Source organism: Rattus norvegicus, chromosome 19 (genome assembly GCF_021556685.1).
Source record: "Rattus norvegicus strain SHRSP/BbbUtx chromosome 19, alternate assembly SHRSP_T2T, whole genome shotgun sequence".
NCBI classification, from domain to species: Eukaryota; Metazoa; Chordata; class Mammalia; order Rodentia; family Muridae; genus Rattus; species Rattus norvegicus.
The window spans coordinates 49,263,077-49,284,896 of NC_141552.1; the positions used below are offsets into that span (position 1 = coordinate 49,263,077).

The following is a 21,820-nucleotide window of genomic DNA, read 5'->3' on the forward strand; positions in this document are numbered from 1 at the left end:
AATTCATGGTTGTCCTTCTTCAGCTTTCTCAGTGCCGGGATTACAGCTTTGTGCTACACATCTAACTCAGGTACTAACTTTTTTTTTAGGATAGTTTATTCTTTCTAATTTTTTCAAATGCTAGCACCTAATTTCTAAAAAACAAGACACATAGGTTATAAGAATAACATACCCGGTTGGGGATTTAGCTCAGTGGTAGAGCGCTTGCCTAGGAAGCGCAAGGCCCTGGGTTCGGTCCCCAGCTCCGGGAAAAAAAAAAAGAATAACATACCAGCAGGTATGGTGGCACAGGCCTTTAATCCCAGTATTCAGGAGGTAGAGGCAGGGGGATCTCTGAATTTGAGGCCTTCCTGGTATATCTAACAAGTTCCAGACCAGCCAGGGCTACATAGTGAGACCCTGTGTCCTTACCCCCAAATAATAATAATAATAATAATAATAATAATAATAATAATAATAATAACTATTACACTTTCTTGGAAAAATGGAAGTATATACAAATTTACATTAGATCCTACTACCCAAAGTAACTACCTTTCTTGTGTTTCCAAATATGTATAAGGTCTTACTAATATTTAACCTCTGTGTGTGTGTGTGTGTGTGTGTGTGTGTGTGTGTGTGTGTGTGCTTTTCGGTTTGTTGTTTTATTCTGTATCATAGTCCTTGTCATTTGTACATGTCTTTGAGTTTCCTTGTATGGGAAATATGGCACATGTTCCTTCCAGGCCAGGAATTTGGCAGGGAGCAGGAAGGCGCCTACCTTCTCAGGTGAGCGTTTCCAGGGCCTCGACCTGCTCTCCTCACCAGGCTGCCTGGCACGGTTTCCTTCCCACATATGTAACTATAGCTTCTCTATCTTTTCCTGTTTTCCTTCTATGTAGGAATCTTAGTGGGGACTATCACTATTTATTAAAGGTTAACTGGGGCTCATCTGAGCTCAGGGATGGAGAGTTGCCGACCATATTTGATGCTCTAGTTTTTGTTTTGTTGATTGCTTTTTGTTTCTTTCAGAAAATTTCTCTGTGTAGCCCTGGCTCTCCTGGAACTCACTCTATAGACCAGGCTGTACTTAAAGTCACAGAGTTCACCTGCTCAGAGTCTCCTGAGTGCTGGGTGGCGTGTGCCACCACCATCTGGCTGCTCTGGGTTTTTAATTTTCAGACAAAATCTCTGTAAATCATGTTTCACAATTTAGAATATTTTACTTCTTTTAAAAACTCTATTTAATTCAAAGGTGTAAACTATACAAACTTCAAAACTTCGTGTTATTTTAAACTTTTGGGTGTGTGTGAAACAGTATGGTACATGTGTGAGTTATGGTGAATGGAGTATGTGACTTGTTAGTGCTGTTAGTGTGTTCATATGTGCCTGTGGGTGAGCCTGTGCCATGTATGTGTGGAGGCCAGAGGTCAGTCACCTTCTATCTTCATTTTTTAAACACGATCTCTCACTGAACGGAAACTCAGATTTGGCTAGGCTGGTTGCCCATTCAGGGATGCCTCTGTCCTCTCCTGTCCCCCAGGTTGTAGACACCCAGCTGTTCAGCCTTACATAGGTTCTGGGGATTCAAACTCAGGTCCTCAAGCCTGGCAGCAGTCACCTCACCAATTAAGCCATCTTCCCCAGCCCCTGTCTCCCCAACCTTTGTTTTTAACAATTGTAGACTTACAGAGTAAGTGAGAATGGACACTGACCATATCTTACTTCAAGTAATAATTGTTAATATTCTCCACATTTGCTGTATCTCTTCCTCCCTTTTCTCTGCTTCCTTTCCTCTCTCAGTGCACACAGTTTCTGCTCAGTCATTTGATAGTAAATTACAAATATCTGACAACTTGACTGTTTGATACTTACAAGAACAAAACTTCCCTCATAAGCAAAATACTATCATAACACCTAAGAAAATTAACAATATACTATTCTATAACATCTAATATGATTCAAAATAAAATTCCCTTAATTGTCCCCTAATGTCTTGGATAGCTTTTGTTTTCCTAGTCTAGGACCCAGTTAGATACTATGTATTATATTTGACCTTTCTGTGTTTTGAAGCCTTGTAGAAGACAAAAGGATATTTTGTGTATGTTAAAGCCTTGATAAGATTTCCCCTTGGCCACTGGGTCAGTCTTGGTTGTGAGCCAGAGAATGTTTCCTTGGACTGAAAGATGACTCACAGTCCAACAGGTGAAGGTAAGAGCATTGGCTCTTGTGCTGGCTAGTCTTATGTCAACTTTACACAGGCTAGCATCATCTTAAAAGAGGAAACCTTGGGCTGGAGAGATGGCTCAGCGGTAAAGAGCACCAACTGCTCTTCCAGAGGACCTGAGTTCAAATCCCAGCAACCACATGGTGGCTCACAGCCATCTATAATGAGATCTGATACCCCCTTCTGGTGCACTCACATACATAAAATAAATAAATATATTTAAAAAAAAAAAAGAGGAAACCTTGGTTGATAAAATGCCTCCATAAGATCTGTAGGGCAATTTCTTAGTGATTGATGTTGTAGGGCCCAGCCATTGTGCAATCCCTGAGCTGGCAGTCCTGGACTCTATAAGAAAGTAGAGCTGAGTAAGCCACGATGAGCAAGCCAGTAAGCAGCACTCTTCCATAACTTCTGCCTCAACTCCTGCCTTCAGGTTCCTGCCCTGCTTGAATTCCTGTCTTGATTTCCTTCAGTGATTACCAGAGCTGTATAAGCATAAGCCAGATAAACCCTTTCCTTCCAAACTTGCTCTTGGCCATGGTGTTTCATTATAGCAATAGTGACCCTAACTAAGACAGTGCTGTGCTGTGAGGAGAGAGCAGAGACTGCATTTGTCCCTTCTAAAGCTACCTCAAAAGACCACTGCCCTTGATGTCTTCTAAAGTCAGGAAGGTTCCAGGAAGCTTTTGGGACACTGGCTTCTCTGATTAGATTTTTTTCCTTATTCTTTAGGGCTAATAATAGGTACTTAGAGTCTATGCCGTGTCTCTTTGCATCTGATTGTTGGCTTTGGCCCGCTGGATTGGAAGCATTGTTGTCACAGCTTGGTGAAAGCTGGCTTTCTACTCCTTATTTCAGTGGCGGGACCACTGGATGCAGTGTGTGTACTTCCTGCCCCAGGAGGAGCCCATTATGCAGGGCTCACCCCGATGCCTGGCTGCTCACCATGATGACTACTGTGTGTGGTACAGCCTTCAGAGAACCAGGTAAGCCTGTTTGTTGTTGGGGTGGAGGACTGGCCCTCAGAGACTGCATTGATGTAAACTTTCTATGGAAAGACCTTGCAGAGATTTGAATGGGCAGAACAGAATAAAATAAGTAAGATGGTCTTGTGGGTAAAGGTGCTTGTAGCCAAGCTTGATGATGGGAGTTCAGTCCTCAGAGTCCACCTAGTGAAGGAGAGAACCACCTAGTGAAGGAGAACCTATTCCGCAACGCTGTCCTCTGACTTCTACATTTGTGTTATTGCACTCCCCAGCCACATACAAAATAAAAATCATAATTTACAAAGCAAAAGTTTGTGGCAGGATGTATCTGTGTTTATGTATATGTAGAAACTGTTATAGATTGTTAAGTTTTATTCAAAACAAATATATGAAAAATATAGACTCATAGGGCTCTGTAACATGCTGTGCTGGTGTCCGGACTCACCTAGAATCTTGGAGAGACCTCTGCGTGTATCTCGTAGGGTCCAGGTTGAGTTTTGGTGTCCTTATTCTCAGTGCTGTGCCCTTGTGATCTCTGGTTTCCAGTTCAGAATGTTTTTTTTAAAGATGTATTTACTTATTTTGTGTATGTGAGTACACTGTCACTCTCTTCAGACACACCAGAAGAGGACATCAGATCTCATTACAGGTGGTTGTGAGCCACCATGTGGTTGGTGGGATTTGAACTCAGGACCTCTGGAAGAGCAGTAGTCAGTGCTCATAACTGATGAGCCACCTCTCCAGCCTCCCCTCCCCCAGTGTAGAATATTGATTACATATGCTTGGCTTTTTATCTCCCGGCTCAGCCCTGATGAGAATAACAGTGCCTACCAAGTTCGACCTGTATGTGACTGTCAGGCTCACCTGCTCTGGAACCGGCCACGGTTTGGAGAGATCAATGATCAGGACAGAACTGATCACTATGCCCGAGCCCTGAGGACTGTAAGTGTACCTTGCTTTGTGTTTGGGTCTCACTGTTCTGCTCATGGTGTGTTCTGACAGTTTTGTTTTGTCTCCTTGTCTTCACCTGCCTTCCTCTGGAGCAGATGCTAGGCAGCCTGAGAGCTTGCTCAAGACTCCTTATTCTCTGCTCTGTGAGAGGTCACTGGGTGTTCTCTCTTCCCATAAGGGCTCCCCTAAGAGCCTTTCCCCAGTCCAGACTTGTTCCTGATGCCTTTGCCTCTGGGAGTACCAACCCCGCCTTTAGCTAGACCTTTAGCTGTTTTCATCTGTTGAACCCTTCTGAAATTCCCTAATGTGGAAATCTGATCATGAAGCTCTCTGACCTAGTCTTCAGCTGAGGGTCCTAGGTAGAGTTTAGAAGGAGTCTCCTGGACCCCTTGGAGTTGTACACAGAAATATGTCTGCACATGCATGCACTTTGTGGGGGGAGAAGACTCCAAGCTGCCGTAAAGTCTTCTCCAGTGTACCCAAGACCTGTAAAGGCACCCCTACCTTTGGGGAGCCACTTGAAGGGTACGTGGACCAGATGGGGAAGAAATTTGTCACCACAGACTAGAAGGCACCTTCCTGCTCGTGGAGTAGGTCTTCAGCTGGGCCTTCTGACTGGGCTGTGTAGGGTCTTTCCTAGCAGTGGCCCCTGGAGGGAAAGTGGGCTCTCGTGTATGCTGAGGAAGCAGGCGTGATAAGGCAGGGGCCAAGAAAAGTTAACATGGCTGTGAGGAAGAGGAAATGAGAGCTGACGTATCCAGAAATCTGTTATGCCTGGAGAGAGAGGCTCGAAGGTGGCTGAGGGCATTTGTTTCTCTTCCTAAGGACCCAGATTTGATTCTTTGTACTCACAGCCACCTGTGACTCCAGTTCTAAGGTATCTGATGCCCTCTTCAGGCCTCAGTGGGCTACAGAGCCACATGAAGACAAACACCCATACACATAAAATAAAACTTAAAAAAAATGAAGCCAGTGAGTGGAATTGGGGAAGGGCAGCGTGCCTGTTAGATTGTCGGGAGGGGGCGTTTGGACGAAGGAAGCCCGTGCTGATCTTGCTCTTTTCCTGCAGATGCTGATGCCAGGTAGCATCTGCCTTTGTGTGAGTGACGGCAGTCTACTCTCTGTGTTGGCCCATCACCTTGGAGCAGAGCAGGTACCACCGGGTCATGCCTTTCTGTTGGCTTTGTAAGGGTCTTCTCTTTTCAATCTTACTTATTTTTCTTTTCTGGTTTGTTATTGTTCACTTTTTTAAAGGTTGGCATGGTATTAGGGCATGCTGTGGTCCAGGCATGGGATACTGTGCCAAAGCAGATACAGCTTTTGTGGGTGTGATGGGCTTGGTTTGGGTGCTGAGGACATTTACTGTTTCCATATATGGTCAGGAACAAGTAATGGCTACATAGCTGCGACCTAGGATTCTGAGTTAGCCACCTTCTAGAGTGAATATCCAGTGTAGTTGCTGTCCCAGGAAGGGAGTAAGGCCAGGCCATTGTTTTAGTATTCCCTTAACAACATTTCTGTCTTGAGTTTCTTCCCTCTTTAACTCCATCTCCTGTGTTCCCTTCAGGTGTTTACAGTCGAGAGTTCAGTAGCTTCCTATAGACTGATGAAAAGGGTAAGTGACGGTTGTTACCAGATTCATGAAGGGCCTGCTGGGCCTGCCTTCCCAAGTCTGGGATGGGCGACTTTGCAGAAGCATCACAACCAGGAGCTGGGAGGTATGGTCCTGCTTTGTACCTGCAGAGCAGGCCTTCTGGTTTTGGGGCAGACATCCACTAAGTAGGATTCTTGTTTGTTTGTTTTTGAGATAGGGCCTCACTGACTGAGTCTTACTGCTTTGGCTGGTCTGTAACTCACTGTAAAGCCGGCTGGCCTTAAGCTCACAGAGGTCTGTCTACCTCTGCCTCCCAAGTGCTGGGATTATGTGCAGCACCCTGCCAGGCTTCTGGCCTCCAGTTAGAAGCAAATGTTTATACTCTGCTTTTAGTTCTTGTAGTTGAAGAAGTTTAGTCTGTTCTCATTTCATATAAGACTAAGAAGCTAACTTCTCTGTGTAAATAGAACTGAGTGATTTGTTCCTGGGAGTAACCTTCTCTACCAAAACTGCAAGGCCAGTAATAGGTCCTGCCTGATGAAGGGCCATTTGCTCCTGACCTCTGTCGTGGTCTGAGGAGGTCCCAAAGAGATGTTTCCACAGCAGATAAAGTGGTACCCTACAGCCATTTAGTCAGAAGACTCAGCAGAGATGGTGACTTTGAGAGGTGTGATTTTTTTACCATTCTCTGATGCTGCAGATTGAGCCAGGCCTCAAGCATACTGGGCAGGCGCTCGACCATAGTTGTTTTCCCTGGTCCAAAACAATGTATGAGTGTAAACACAGTTACATTCTGTCTTTCAAAGATCTTCAAGGTTAACCACTTGGAAGATAAAATTACCGTCATCAATAAACGGCCTGAGTTGTTGACATCTGCAGACCTGGAGGGTAAGAAGGTAAGGAATGGGACTTCATGTTGCACTGGGGCTGTTTGAGTGAGGACAGAGTAGCATAGAGGTGGCCTAAGCCCCACCTTGCTGCCTTGGCTAAATGCTGTGATGTCTCTCCTGTAGCTTGGCCAGTCAAGACTTCACCACTATGAGAGTGGGTGAGAGTTGGTTTCCTGCCCCTCTCAGATGAGAGCATAGCGGCTTGTTAAGGTTAAGGAGCACAGTGTGCTTCCTCTCTTTTCCTCTTCACATAAAGGCAGCTCTTCCTGCTCAGACCTTTTCACCACCAAGATCTGCTCCCCAGGAACCCTGGGGTTACTAAACACCAGCTCCCTGCAGGCTTTTGTTTGTTTTGAGACAGAGTTGTTCTTTAAACTAGATTGCCCTCATCCCACAAGGATCTGCCTTCTTCTGCCTCCTGGGGCTGGGATTAAAGCCGGTGTCACTGTGGCTAGTTGTGTTTAACTTAAGAAGAAGCCACCAAGGGCTGGGGACATGGCTCAGCTGCTCTTCCACAGGTCCTGAGTTCAAGCCCCAGCAACCACATGGTGGCTCACAGCTGTCTGTAACGCCAATTCCATCTCTGTCTGACATTCACACAGACATACATGCAGGCAAAACAGCACTGCACATAAAGAAAATAAATTATAAAGAAAAAAAGAAGCCACTCCTGCACTGCCCAGCAGGGTGCGAGGATTCCTTGTGTGGTTCTCTCCTTTCAGTATAGCCTTTGTAGTGGGAACGCACTCGCTCTCATTGTAGTTTGACTTTGCTTCTTCTTGATGGTCAGTGATAGTGAGTTCATGTTCTCATCAGCTATGAATGCATCTTAGTTGAATATGTGTTTAAGCCTCTTGCTTTTTATAAAATGACAGCTTGAGATTTATCCATACAGCATACAAGTCACTCATAGGCAAGCAATGTACTTATAAAGTATATGGCTATCACCGAGTCAACTTTAGGGCATTTTTATTACCCTCAAAGATACTCTTTTTTCTTTTTAGATTTATTTATTATATATACAGCATTCTGCCGGCATGTACACCTGTATACATCAGATCTCATTACAGATGGTTGTGAGCCACCCTGTGGTTGCTGGGAATTGAACTCAGGACCTCTAGAAGAACAGACAGTGCTCTTAACCTCTGAGCCATCTCTCCAGCCCCCAGATACTCTTTTTCTATTGGCGGTCATATTCATGTGCTCCTAAGCCCTAGGCCACCACTAGTTTACTTTCTGTCTGTGTGGGTTTGCCTTTTCTGTACAAATAATATATTTGAAATCATATACCACATGGCCCTTTGTAACTGACTTCTTAAATTTAGCATATTTTCAAGGATCATGGTAGCATAAGTCAATTCTTCCTCTTTTTAAAATTGTTGTATAATATTCTATTTTATGGATATATCATATTTCATTTTTCCATTGACCAACTGGTGGGCATTCATACTTTGCTACTTTGAATGTTTAAGTATTGGTTTTTTCCTTCCTTTCTTCCTCTTCCTCCTCTTCTTCCTCTTCCTCTTCTTCTTCCTCTCGATTTTTGATGAGGGTTTTGAAGATAGTTAAAAGTTACAAGTCACTTCTGTGGCATTCTGGTCGGACCCCAGGTCCTGTTGGGGAGCAGTGATGAAATGATTAAAGGAAGCATCTGACGGTGTCCTGATGCCCAGGGCGGGAGGAAGTTTCAGGGTCAACTGACCTCTGCTGTGTCTTGCCTGTCCTCTGCTTCCCACCCACTGAGGCCTTAGAGAGTCTCTCAGACTCAGCCTTAGCTTCTTGACCCACATATCAGCCTGAGTGCTGTAGCATTCCCTTAGAGTGCTGCCAATCACGGTCTCTACTTGCAGAGTTCTGCCATATGCCTCATGGCCCTCAGAAGGATCATTTAAAGTACTTGTCCTCTATCTTTTGAATCCCTGCTTAAAGCTTTTAGAAAGGCCTCCTGCCTTCAGGGCAAGTTGAGCCTCCTTAGCTATTTGGATGCTGGCTGGTCTGCCCTCCCCCACTGGCCTGCCCTCTCATCCTCTCCTGACTTATGTCTAGAAGGCCTTGCTCCTACTTACACTTGCTCTTCTTGGTCTCTGCCCACCTGCTTGACTTCTGACTCTTAGTCAGACATCTGTTTGCTTATTCCACAAGCGTTCATTGAAACGTCGTCTGTCAGGGACCTTGCTGCCAGACTACAGTAGTGTGTCCACATTTGCTTGAGTTCATTGACAACATGTTGTTCATCTCATATGGATACACTGGGGTGAAACAATTTTGTTTGTGGATTGGCAGAATTCCTTCAGGAAGCCCTCTCTTAAGCTAACCAACCTTGGCTTCTTCCCAATAAACACTGCTCCCTCCCTTGTTCGTGTCTTTCCTCCACTCTGCAGTCCTTGGTGTTTTCAGGGGCATTCTCATTTGTGACTGAGTGAATGAATGAATGAACGAACGAACGAACGGACTGTTATATGCTCCCATGAAATTGCTGAATGCCCTTCACGTGTTAGCTTCACTCTTTAGGTTTTTTTTTTGTTTTGTTTTTTGTTTTTTCCGGAGCTGGGGACCGAACCCAGGGCCTTGTGCTTCCTAGGTAAGCGCTCTACCAGTGAGCTAAATCCCCAGCCCCCTAGCTTCACTCTTGACACTTGGTTTCTCCTTTCCTGTTGCCAGGTCTCCCTCCTCCTGGGTGAACCTTTTTTCACCACCAGCCTGCTACCATGGCACAACCTGTACTTCTGGTATGTGCGCACCTCTGTGGACCAGCACCTAGCGCCTGGGGCTGTGGTGATGCCCCAGGCAGCCTCACTGCATGCCGTGATCGTGGAGTTCAGGGTAGGTGACCCAGGACTTTACGGAGACACCAAAGCAACTGGAGGGTGGGGAGGCTATGTGCCCGAGAGCGAGCTCTTGTGTGCAGAGGAAACAGCTTGGGCCCTGCTGACCACACTTTGTTTTCTGCATCGGTGGCTGCAGGACAGAATAAAGGAAGAAGGCTGCACTGTTAAAAAGCAGTAATTTGACATATGAAATGGAAATGACTGTGTGTTGTCACTTTACAATTGTGGCTTATCAGAATAATTAAAGACATAAATTAAGTGTTTCAGGAGGCATGCTGCGCCGCTCGCTGTGCTCCTAAGAGTGGAGGCCGTGGTTGTTAGAGCATTCCGAGATGGGGACTTCTCTTTTTTTATGCAAGAAGGAATTGAAAAGCTTCATTTTAATTCTCTCATCAAAGCAGAAGCACAGTAGTCACCAAGTCATTTTGGGAAAGGCATTTTTTATTAAAAGGATTTTGAAGTGCTTTGTACCTGAAATGGAGAGTGAGTCACGTTTGCTATTCTCGTTTTTGAGAATGGCTCTATCTGTAGCCTCAGGGCTCCATCACTTAATTTGTGGGCATTTTTCTGTTATTTACCTGATGGGATTTCTGTATGGATCTTGGCTCTCATGACTAAAGAATGGCTATAGAAAAGGGGGCTTATTCCCAGGCCTGAGGACAGGGACAGAAGATGGACTGGCTGTGTTCACAGAGAGCCAGTCCAGGTTCCAGAGAGCCGCTTACAGAATCCTCAGCCTAGGTGTTCTGTTTGTTTCCTTAGGAGGAAACATATCCTTAGACCAGTCTGTTAAACAAGCCGCTCTGGCTCATCAGTGTCTTTTCGCTTTTTCCTTGGGGGTCTGTGTCTGGTGTAGAGGAACAGCGAGCTATGCCTCTGGGTCTGCTTGTTGGTTTGTTGTGAGTCAGTGCTGGCCTATAACTCACGGTGTAGCCTCAAATTCACAGAGATCTGCCTACCTTTACCTCCCAAGCACTGAGATTAAAGATTTGTGTCACCTTGACCAGCATTCCTCCCAACCCATATTCATGTAGCCATTTTTCGTGGCCCAGGTGTATAACACAGGACTGTTTTTCCTTCACAGGACCTGTGGCGAATCCGGAGTCCTTGTGGTGACTGTGAAGGGTTTGACGTCCACATCATGGATGATATGATCAAGGTAAGCAGGCCGTCTACCCTCCTGCTGCTTGTGGTCTGCTTGGAGCTAAGAGGAGACCATTAAACGTTCAGCCCAGGATACTTGGAAAGACTGCCTCAACATCTAAAAAAAAAAATTAAAAAACAAAACAAAAAAGACCCCAAAGGGCTGAAGGGATAGCTCAGCAGTTAAGGGCTCTGGCTGCTCTTCCAGAGGACTGTCACTAGATTCCCAGCACCCACAGTGGCTCACAATCATCTAACTCTGCCTCCATCCTCTTCTGATCTCCATGGGTGTCAGGTGTGCAGATGGCAAACAGACGTACATGTAGACAAAGCATCCATACTCATAAACAACGACACCCAAAGTGCATGTAAGAGAGGGTGCAGGGGACTAAGACTATAGCATGGGGCAGTGTACCTGCACAACGTCCATGTACTCTGAGGCTCAGTCTCTGAAAACAGACAGTAGGCAGGCATACGTCTCTGACATACAGTTCATACATCCTGCCCAATCTTTTCGCACAGCCACAAAACTCTAGCAGGGACTGAGTGTGGGCAGCATGAATGGTAAAGAGAGAGTGTCTGCTTTGGATGGTGAGGCCCGTGTTGCCATTTTGTTTGACCCACCATGAACATTGACTGAGAACCATTGCAGGATACCAGTCTCATTCCTAGTCCTGTGCTGTAAGATAGGATCTGAATGTCGCTGGACCATGCACTAGATCTGCTTTGCAGGTGTTCAGAAGCTTGGTTCCTATTGTCACGTCCTTTCCGTGGGGTGATTGGCTGGTCACTTCCCATGGCAGCCATTTTCATCCTGGCCACTGTGCTCCAAAGAAGAGGGCAGGAGGGCTCTGTGAGAGATCTTTGAGAGGTTGTTTTCTCTAACAGATATTGACAGCTCTCCAATGCTCAACTAGAGTCAGGGACCCACAGGGCTTGTGTCACCTGGAAACATGCCAATGCACCAACAGTCTTCTGTGCTTTTGTAGGGTTCGAGTCACGGGATGAGTTCACATAAGAAGGTAGGGCAGAAACATGGGCCCATTTTTATGCTTGAAAAATCATATCCACACAGAGAGAAGAGAATGGAACTCCTAGCTTATAATTAGATGGACACCTTTCTCCTTTTCGTTAATCTCATTTTTCTATGTGAATTTTGGTTGCATAGTTTACATTCTTAAAGCCATGGGTGTTTTCCATTTATACCGGGCCTTCTCTACAGCAGTCGCTGACTGTCCATGCTCCTAGACATCTTTGGGTTGAGACCCTGCTCTGGACCCCTCTTCCATATCTTGCCACTCATCAGTCTTGGGCTGGCCCCCTCTCTTTCTGCCATCCTCTGAGCTATTGTGTCCCTGGTCTCCCTCAGTCCCTTCTCCTGACCTGCATAACTTGTTTTGCCAATCTAGTGCCTGGCTAATGGGTCCATTTCTCCTGAGTGGAGAGTTTGCTCAGTGTTAAGTGCAAGTTCTACTCTTTCAGAGGAACCAAACTCAGTTTCCAGCACCCATGTCAGGTGTCTTATATCTGTCTATAACTCCATCTCCAGGGGAGTCTGACTGACACCTCTGGTCTCTGTGGAAAAGATACACACAGGGGAGTGCATATCCCCCTCACACACCCACACACACTCACACCTACAGTTTAAACTATTAAAAATAAAGCTTCAAGAAGATAGCTGCAAGACATGGCATCTCCTGCCTTTAAACCAGTAGGAGGCAGGGGGATCTCAAAGAGTTCAAGGCCAGCCTGGTGAACATAGTGAGTTCCGAGATAGTCAGAACGGTATAAAGAAACCCTGTCTCAAAAAAAGAGAAAAAGAAAAAAAAGGCTGTTTGTAGACGTAGGCTGTTTGTGGAGGTAGATGACAACGTCTCGGCTGCGCATCGCCAGGTGTCAACTTTGTGCTTTCCCAGGCTGAAGCCCTTCTGCTCGCCTAGACTGGCATCCGCCTGTCACTGTGCCTTCCCTCACAATGCTTCCCCATCAGGTTCCAGGGAGTCTCAAGCCTTGTCAGAACCTCTCTGGTCTGGCCTCCTACCTCTCCCACCTTTTTGTATCTTGCCTTCTCTACAGTGGGTCCCCCAACTTTAGTTGAGCCTTCTTCCTGATGTCATTTCATCTAGGCAGCGTCCCTGGCCTACCTCTGCCCCCATGGCCTCTCCTCACCCTTTTCCCAGCCCTGAGTCTCTGAGCCCATTTGAGTGGTATCATGTAGTGGGCAGTGTCAAAGGTGAGTGCTTGCCTGGTTTTTTTCTCCCCAAAACAAAGACATTTGGTCAAGAGTAGGCATGGTCATTCCTGTTTTAAAAGGAAGCTGAGGTTTGGAGAGGCAGAGTGGCCTCTGCCATTCTGATGGATGAATGTGGAAGGGAGAAACTGGCTACTATGACCAAGACCCAGTGTTAAGTGACAATATGTTGCTCCATGTGACTGAAGTTGCCCAGGAGGATTGGACCACAGAAATGAGGGTGTCCCTGGATGGCTGCAGTTCATCTCTACAGACCCCATACTCTTTTGTCCTCTAGCACTCCCTGGATTTCCGAGAGAGCAGGGAGGCAGAGCCACAGCCACTGTGGGAATACCCCTGCAGAAGCCTCTCAGAGCCTCGACAGATCCTGACTTTTGATTTCCAGCAGCCCATCCCCCAGCAGCCTATGCAATCCAGGGGCGTGATGGAACTGAGGAGGTGAGTGGAAGCTGCAGGGAGCTGTGGGGTGAAGACAGTGGGGGACTTGACAGTCACAGTTGTGAAGGACAAACAGTCTGGGGACTCTTAACTCCTGGGTCAAGGTGTGTGGTTCCATCGTCTCCACCTTTGGCATTCTTAGGAGGAGGGGATGGTGGATCCCACAGACTCTGAGCATGTGCTGGGCATGTGCTGGTGAAGGAGAGCCGGGGTGAGCCTTACTCACCTTCCCACCTGCAGCCCCTTGTGTCAAGCTGCTATGTTTCGTTACTATGGTTACCCACTGGCCCATTTTCCTGAATTCTCCTGGGAGTTAGAGCAGGTCAGGATTGGTGAGGCCGCTTGCTGCACGGTGAAGAAGACCTCGCCCAGCTCCAGCTCCCTTCACAGTAGAGTGCTGCTGCCTTCCTGAGGGAGCCATATGCCCAGAGCTCCTAGAGCTTTTTTGCACCAGAGAGGAACAGCAGAGAGGGAATGGCAGGGCAGATGCCACTGACCAGGGGATCTTCGTTGTCAGCCCTTGGGCGCAGCTGCATGTAGAGATTTCTGTGTCAGGCTGTGAGGAATGTGGGATTGAGAGCTACGGCTGCTCTGGCTCAACCGTTCTGTCTTATCTCCATAAGTAGGGAATAATAAACTCCTGACTGCGAGGGATGGGACTGGTTGAGGTTTCAGAAAAGCAGAAGGGTGTGCTGGTTGGACTCCTCCATGTCTGTGTGTCTGTTTGGTTCCATATTCCCTCCCAGGCCCGGGAAGAGCCATGGAGCTGTCCTGTGGATGGAATACCAGCTGACTCCAGATAGCACTGTCAGCACCGGCCTCATGAACCCTGCAGAGGACAAGGTAGTACCACAGGCACTGAGCCGAGAGTGTGTGTGTGCCTGCGAGCCACTCGTACCCCTTGTACCCCTTGTACCCCTTGTGCTGTGAATGCCCTGTTCAGGGCAGATAGCTCCCAGGTGGCCCAGGTTGTTTTCCAATGTTAGTGGCATGTGCTGGGAAGGTGGCCTGGGTGTCTGGGACCCTTCCCATCTTTTTGCTGCTCGTCATGCAGGGGGACTGCTGCTGGAACCCCCACTGCAAGCAAGCTGTGTACTTCCTCAGTGCCACACTGGATCCTAGCGCGCCTCTGGATGGCCCTCAATCAGTCAGCTATGCTGTGGAGTTTCACCCCCTCACTGGAGACATCACCATGGAGTTTAGGCTTGCAGACGACACCTTGAACTGATCTCTTACAGAGAAATAAAATGGCCACCAGGCTGCAGACTCTGAATGGCTTGTGGCTCAATGGGGAAAGAAGGCCAAGGAATTTCTCTCCTTGCATGTACCTCCTTGGCATCTGCACGCATCAGATGTGGCAGGCAGAATAGGCTGGTGAGTGACTGGAGAGTTGAGTTAACTGGGGAGAACAGTTTGTGATCCTGAGAATGTAGAAAGCCCTGGTGGGGTCAGGCAGTGCGTCCTGTCCCGCCTGGAGGACGACTGAGGAGCAATCTTGATTAGGACAAGTGCAGGACTGCCCACCTAGGACCTGCCTGGCCTGTCTGCTTTCCAGGGAGTTCCCTAGGCCCTGTTAAGGTCTGGTTTGAGAGGACGAGGATGCCCCAAGTAGCTTTACCAAGCCACATTCATAAACACTTGGGTATCCGGCCTCAGTGCACACCAGCAGGAGGTTTGGTAAGCTGTGAGACCCAGACGCCAGGCCGCTGCTCACAGGCCGTGGAAGAGGTCATCATCAAGCAGTTCCCTGTGGGAAGCCCATGGGAAGAAAACAAGCAGAGTGGCCTTCTCCTGTCTTATGTCTGAAGACCCTCGCTGTGATGGCCTAACCTTGTTGAATCAGAAAGTGCAGAGATTCCTCAGTTGGCCATTCAGCCTTGTCCCACCTCTGCCCACCCATGCACTTGCTAATGACCTCTCAGTTATGAAACAGTCTTGGAGGGACTGAGTAGTAGAACCAATATGGCAGACATGGGCTGTGTGCTCAGTGATTTCCCGAAGTCCCAGGCTGGGATCAGCTCTGGAAATCAGCAGGTTCTCCCCAGTTGTCCTGAAAATAAGTACAGACAAGATGCCAGTCTTGAGCCTCACAGTTTTATTTTCTCCTCATTCTCCATCCTTCCTTTCAGCACCATAAAGGAAAAATCCACCTCTTTTCAACTTTTTAAAATCAGGCATAAAGATTGTTTTTTCTTCTAGGGAAGAATCGTCTGGATATATATTTGATAATGTTTTACCAAAACCTTGGGTGTCTTACCATATAAAACCCCTAATGTCCCATGAGGATACAATACAGAAAAAAATACAGAAATTAAAAAAGTTTCTTCGTTTTCTTTTAAAACAGTATTTCTAAATCTGAGCAAGTTAATACAATAGTTAAAAAGCATCAAGGTTAATATTCATACTTAAAACTCCAGGTGGTTTTGGACAAATAAAGATGAACTGAATGGTCTTTCCTAAACTAATACACTTATCTATGTTTCCTTGAGAGGTCCTGGACAGGCAGAGCCGGTTAGGATTCAAGTGGTCCCTGTGACTGCCCCTGTGTCGGCCTTGTCACGGAATCTGGAATCCTGGCAATGTCTCTTCTGTTTTAAAAGTTGAAATAGAAAGGCCTGGCAGTACACGAGCCCTGAGTCCACAGGCAAACCACAGTGAACTGTGGCGGATGGTCATGGCCTCAGTGCTGAGAAGTGTAGGGGACCTGAAGGCAGGCTGTCCCTCCTCTGGGCTTCAGAACCTGACTGTGTAGAGGTGACCTTGTAATAACAGAGGCACAAGGCTGTTTGACTTGCCTAAGGCCGCCCTGGGAGTTGGGAAGGAGAGAAGGATGCGGCTCTGACTCCAAACGTTTTACCCTAACCCAGGTTTAGGGACCCCAGCCGTGGCCTTGGCCTCATCTACTTTCCTTGTACACAGTGCCATTGGTTTAGGGGTTAGGCCTGCCCAATGGTGCCTTGAATGTTAGAATCTTGGTTGTTTCCAGGAGTAGGGACCTTTCATTCCATGAGGACCTCCCAGATTCCTGGGAGGTCAGGCCCTGGCAGAAGAGGGGCATAGCAGAGAGCCCAGCAAGGCTGTCCTAGCTCTGGACACTCAAACATGGGCAGGGTTCTCTAGGCCAAGAGGTTAAGAGGCCAGTGTCACCAGCTGTAAATGCCCTAGTGCCAAGCTGCCATACTCTGAAGGATCCACTCAGCACAGGGCCTGGCATCTGTTAAATGTGTGCCTCTCTGGATTCCTCTTGCTACTCAATGGGTGACAAGGCACAGCTTCAGGGCACCAGCATTTTAGAGGTCCCAACAGCAGGGGCCTGATGCTCCCTCCATCACAAGGCAGAGTTGGCCTTGAGCCAGGCCAGATACAAGATCAAAGGACTTTGAAGAGACCATCAGGGATATCAGAAGTCCCTCAAATCAGTAGCTCAGCAGCCTGAGACAGACTATCTTCCTTTTGTAGTCAGGGATCAGCCTCTGCTCTCTGAAGGGAGGCTGGCGGAGTCAGTGCGCTCTTGGGCACCTGAGCAGGACAGGTGGAGAGCAGTGGGCTTCTAGCAGCCTGACTGTGCTGAGCTTGGGGCTGGCTCTAGTCACAGTGGCAAGAGTGGCTTGTGGATGCTGTCTGGAATCAGCCCTGCCCTAGACAAGGAGTAGCTGTTGGCTGGCCACCTGAGCTTTCAGTGGTGAAGAAGCCATTCTCTATATCTTGGTTTCCTGCCACTTCATTCAGGTTAGCCACTGAGGAAGGGTGGGCCTGGGAGGCCAGAGGTGCAACCTGACTTGGGGCAGGCAAGTGTTCCTGAGCTCAGCCACACATGGATGAGGGAAGTCCTCAGGAAGAGGTTAACCCAAGGGGCCCCATAGAAGAGGACATATTGGGTAGGAAGAAGCTACAAACCTGTCGTCTTCAAAATCTGAACCCTCCCCCCATGCTCTGGGTCCCCTTCCTGTACAAAAGTGATCCCTCTGGGATTTCCTGCTAGGGCCCCACAGCTGGTGTCAGTCCCCTACAGGAGCTGCTGGGGTGGCCAGAGCCAGCTGGACCCTCTGTGTAGGCTGGGGAAGAGCACAGTTCTACCCAGTGACTTACAGACCCTAACCGAAGGGTGATTTTGTGTTTAACGTTTTCTGTTTTCATCTTAAAATGTAATCGCCCTTGAATGCAAGACCCTGGGAAGAGGCCTGGGCTGGCAGGTAATGACAGCCGTCAGTCACACCCCCACCGAGCTGGAGGGGAGATGGCAACTGTGCCCAGGAAGTGCTTCTTTGGCTGGTTCTGATTGTTTTGTGTTTTGAGTTTGGCCTTAGGTGAGGCCCGAGCAAGGAGTCTAGGTGGGTGCTACAGTGTGGCACACGGCATGCGGGCAGCGGGCATGCGAGGGTGCAGGCATGCGAGACAACATTGGCAGCAGACAAAAGCGATGAACCCTGGACAAAGCTCGAGAAGAGATACAAAGAGAACATAAACCCGGTCCTCATACGAACCCTTGGGTTACAAACTGTGTTGTGCTGTGTATTTTTGTAGAAAATCGTGACTGGAAAGAATGGCACTGGTCAGAGGGCTGGGGCTCCCAGGCTGGCCCAAGTCCTCTGTCCGCAGAGATGGCCCAGAGGCACAGAGCAGCCTGGCTTGCAGGCTTGCAGGGGATTGGTGGGCTCGCTCTTCCCTGCCCCTGCCCTCCTCCCCGCAGCACTAGGTGCTCAGTGGAGGGGACACAGCCAGACATGGGCTGTGGCTTGAAGGGCTGGCAGAGGCCCCACTGCTCGAGATCAGTGGCATGGCTGGTCTACGCCTCCTCTTCCCCTGCAGACACCATCAGCCGCATGGCCACGGGGAGGTGGTCGGTCAGGCCGGACAGCTGGGTGATAAAACTGAATTCTTCCACCTCCTAGGTTAGGGGAAAGAAGTGGAAACATTTTGATTAGATCCAGAGAGAGGGCGTTCTGTGAAGGGAAGTTCTGGGGGCAGGGATTGATTGACAGCCTAGGGTGGGAGGTTCCACATGTAGGGCTAAGTGGGCTAGGGTTGTACAGAGGATTTCAGGCTGTGGAAATTATGGATTTCATTTTAAAGGAGGGTTTGGGTTCAAAGTACTATGCATGGCTGCAGGGCACAGCCTCAGACTCACAGCCTTCCAGTCAGGGCACAGCCCCTCTTCAGCGTGCAGCATGTAGTCGATGCGGCGGCCATTGCCCTTCAACAGATCTTTCCGTCCCTTCTGTCCAGCCCCTGGGCTCTTGCTGGTGGGAAAGGCCAGATACTCCCTGCGGCCTTCCTCACTCTCCAAGACCCTGTCAGGCAGAAAGGAAACAAGCTAACGTCCTGTGCCAGCCCTAGTCTGTGGAGCCGCACTCTCAGTAAGAGGGAGGAGACCAGACCTCTGGGTTTTCGATCTGCCAGTCTTTTGGCTCCACAAAGGGCCTAGCCAGAGGGAAGATGCCTTCCACCACCCATCACAGGTTGCCTTCACCTCAGGCTAGCCAGTTTCCCGGTCCCTTTCTACACTCTTGATACTAGTCACGACATTCCTGGCTTGTGGTCATGTTGGGAACACCCCTCTCCCAACCTCTTCTCTTCTGAGCCAAAAGCAGCTTGTTTGAGCCTCAGGGCCTTCTTCTCTGGAAGCCCCAAGACTACGTAAGATTGGCAGGGCCTACCGGAACCAGGAAAGGACTCCAGTGGAGGTCTCAGCCATTTTATGAGTGTGTCCTTAAGAATCAATCACTAACAGCTTGTCACCAAACTTCTGAGTGCTACTTCCTTTGTAAAATGAGTTGTTGTTATGGACCCTGGTTTGGGGGAAAGCGTCCAGAGCCAGGAAACTCATGGGGTGTCTACATGCCTCACACAGTTCCTTCTAGCCTTTCCCCTGAGAGCCCAAGCCACCCTGGGCAAGCTGAGGAGCCCTGAAAGCCCATTACCAGGAGCAGGTTCAGGCCAGAAGCTGGCATGGGAGACACTGCCCAGGCCTCCGGGTGATTAACACTAGATAAATTTAAGTGCCTGGAGAGATCAGGCTGTTAAACATGGTTTTCTACAAGTTTTTATCAGCCTTAAGATAAATACACTAATAACATTCAGATCATTGTTAACACTCAAAGATATAATCCATTACTGTCTTTTGCTTTGATGATAAATTCTAGCATCAATGATCTGACAGTTACTAATAGTCATTTTTTAATCATCTCATGAAAAGATAATTCTCTCAGCATAGGATGATGTTTCAAATTTAGTCTATAATCTAATTAATTGGCTCAGATTAGCTGCAAGGAGCCATGGCAGTGGCTCTGTACATTATTGGGCTGTGAATTATAGATCCAGTCTGCTATTGGCCTCTCCGCTGGATCCTTTAAGGAAGCCTCAGTGGGTTCCAGGATGGAGCTGGTCAGATAGAACTGCCTTTCAAGACAGTGTGTATGCTCTCCAGGCACGTTTGTCTGTCTGGTAGGTGGGTATAGGCTACGGGGGGCTTCCTTCTCCACATACCCCTTACCCAGCAGCTCTCTAGGCCTTGGCCTGATCCTGGAAATTCTGGCTTTTCCCATAATAGCTAGAATACTCAACAAGAGCCCTTTTCAGTGTAAGTCTCGATCCTGACTGCTGGTTTAAGATTTGTCCCTTCTAGACTCTAGCCTCTGAAATTTCTAGATTATGAGAGTGATGACAGCCTCCATCCATCTGTTCTCTTTCTTGTAGAAGGACTTTCTGACACACAAAAGCCCTTAGTGGCTTGAGTGAGTTGGTTTTCCTGGAACCTGCCCAGTCCCTCTCTCTACAATCTAGTCAGGGTTCCACTCCTTGTTAAGGCCTGGGAGCTGGTTAGGATCGGGGGTCCCTGACATCCTTCAGCAGTGTGAGCACTTACTTTTGAAGATTGTCTGGGGTACACACATCCTCATCATAGAGACCGTTTATGTCCAGCAGGGTGCCTGGGAACAAAGGAGGGAAGTGGTGACTGAAGCAGGATCTAGCCAACCTCAAGGGTGGCCTCTATGGAGGGATTAGACAGACATCTGGACTTTAGGGGCATCTGTACAGCTGCCTAGGGCATGTCCCCTTCTTCAGGGTTCTTGTGGCCTTTTCATGGGAAGTCCACAGTGAGCCCAGCCCCCTGCTTACCAATGGCCCAAGGCTTTTCCTCCCCAGGCCCCAGGCGGCAGGGGTCCTTGTAGCGAGTAAACAGTGAATGCTGCTGCTCCAGCTTGTCATCTGTGTGGGAAAATGGAGAGAGGAACGCTGTGTGGCCTGAGGCACCTGCTGCCTATCAGCTGGTTCCTGTCAGTTACTCCTATCATATGCCACTAGGTTCCTGTCTCTTAGGCATAAGCACTCTGGGTTTATGGTTCTTTTGATGGTCCCATAGCTGGCACTGTAGTTCATCTGTCACAGGCTCTCTGTACCTTCAGGATGTACCCCAACACTCTGACCTCTGTCCTCCAAGCCTTCCCAGAGTCCATGGCAAATGTTTGTGGGGACTGGATAATGTTGTGGCCAGGACTCCTGCTCCTTACAGATCTGGATGCCTCAGAGACCCATGTGTCCTTCCAACTCACTGGACCAGTAAAGTCTTTGACACTGCCCGCAATTCTCCGGGCTAGAAGGAAGGGCACTGGGTTAGGATTCCTAGTAGGATCCCCTCCAAAAGCCTATTCTATGTGTGTTTTGACCAAAACATGGCATGTGCTGGGGCAGGAGCTTCTGTGTTGGCTGTGACAGCCTTGGTGTCCCACAGAGGAAAGTCATTCTGTGTTGGTGAGCGTGTGATCCATGGTGGGAACTGCATTCTCCTTGCCTATCCTGGAGTTGCCACTGTTGTTCTTCCTGGCCATGAAAGGTTATAACAGCTTTTACCTGCTGCCACCAGGTGAGGGCACCATCCTGGATTCCAGGTGAGACCTTGAGGTTTTCTGCTCTAAGGTTGAGGCCTGAACTCACAGGCTCCTTGGGGAGCTGTAGCTCCTGTTGTAGTGTCAGAACCGTGAGGCTTCCAGGCCAAGGAAGGCTCAAAGCCTCCTACCTCAAAAGAGGTCTTAGTAAGAACAGATTTAAACCAGTTGTTTAAAATTTCACCGATGATTGACGTTTTCTATCCTAAAAGGTTTGATTGCTCTTTATTTCTTGAAACAAGGACTCATGTAGCCCTAGTTGGCCTAGAGATAACCGTGTAGACCAGGGCAGTCTTAAACTTGCCGTGTCCTTCTGCCTCTACCTTCTGCGTACTGAGACTTCAGGCAGTGCGCCATCATACCTAGCATAACCCAGTAGTTCAGGCCAGTCGTCTCTCTGTGTGTGTGTGTGTGTGTGTGTGTGTGTGTGTGTGTGTGTGTGTGTGTGTGTGTGAGAGAGAGAGAGAGAGAGAGAGAGAGAGAGAGAGAGAGAGAGAGAGAGAGAGAACATGTGCCACAGCAAACATGGGAGGTCACAGGACAAGTTTTGTGCAGGTCATCAGCTCAGTGCTTTTGCCTGCTCAGCCAGCTTTTGAATAGTTTGTATTTACTTTATTTTACGTGTATGGCTGTTTGGCCTGCATGTA

The 21,820-nt window shown here is 48.2% G+C and overlaps 2 protein-coding genes across 4 annotated transcripts in view; one reads left to right on the forward strand and one right to left on the reverse strand.

The window, feature by feature from the left end:
• Prmt7 (protein arginine methyltransferase 7) overlaps positions 1-14,560 on the forward strand; it is a 50,801-nt gene extending 36,241 nt beyond the window's left edge. Inside the window, exons 9-18 of the mRNA NM_001014153.1 lie at positions 3,065-3,192; positions 3,999-4,134; positions 5,213-5,296; positions 5,711-5,758; positions 6,544-6,633; positions 9,289-9,450; positions 10,540-10,614; positions 13,127-13,287; positions 14,034-14,130; positions 14,342-14,560. Of these exons, the coding sequence (NP_001014175.1) occupies positions 3,065-3,192; positions 3,999-4,134; positions 5,213-5,296; positions 5,711-5,758; positions 6,544-6,633; positions 9,289-9,450; positions 10,540-10,614; positions 13,127-13,287; positions 14,034-14,130; positions 14,342-14,515 (1,155 nt within the window). The 3' untranslated portion in view covers positions 14,516-14,560. The remainder of the gene's footprint in view (positions 1-3,064; positions 3,193-3,998; positions 4,135-5,212; positions 5,297-5,710; positions 5,759-6,543; positions 6,634-9,288; positions 9,451-10,539; positions 10,615-13,126; positions 13,288-14,033; positions 14,131-14,341) is intronic.
• Positions 14,561-15,367: 807 nt separating this feature from the next.
• Smpd3 (sphingomyelin phosphodiesterase 3) overlaps positions 15,368-21,820 on the reverse strand; it is an 83,397-nt gene continuing 76,944 nt past the window's right edge. For all 3 annotated transcript variants that reach the window (NM_053605.2, XM_087595338.1, XM_087595339.1), the window contains 4 exons: positions 20,407-20,496; positions 20,153-20,216; positions 18,416-18,578; positions 15,368-18,175 (listed from right to left, as the gene is read on the reverse strand). In NM_053605.2, coding sequence (NP_446057.2) covers positions 18,074-18,175; positions 18,416-18,578; positions 20,153-20,216; positions 20,407-20,496 — 419 coding nt within the window. In that variant the 3' untranslated portion in view covers positions 15,368-18,073. The remainder of the gene's footprint in view (positions 18,176-18,415; positions 18,579-20,152; positions 20,217-20,406; positions 20,497-21,820) is intronic.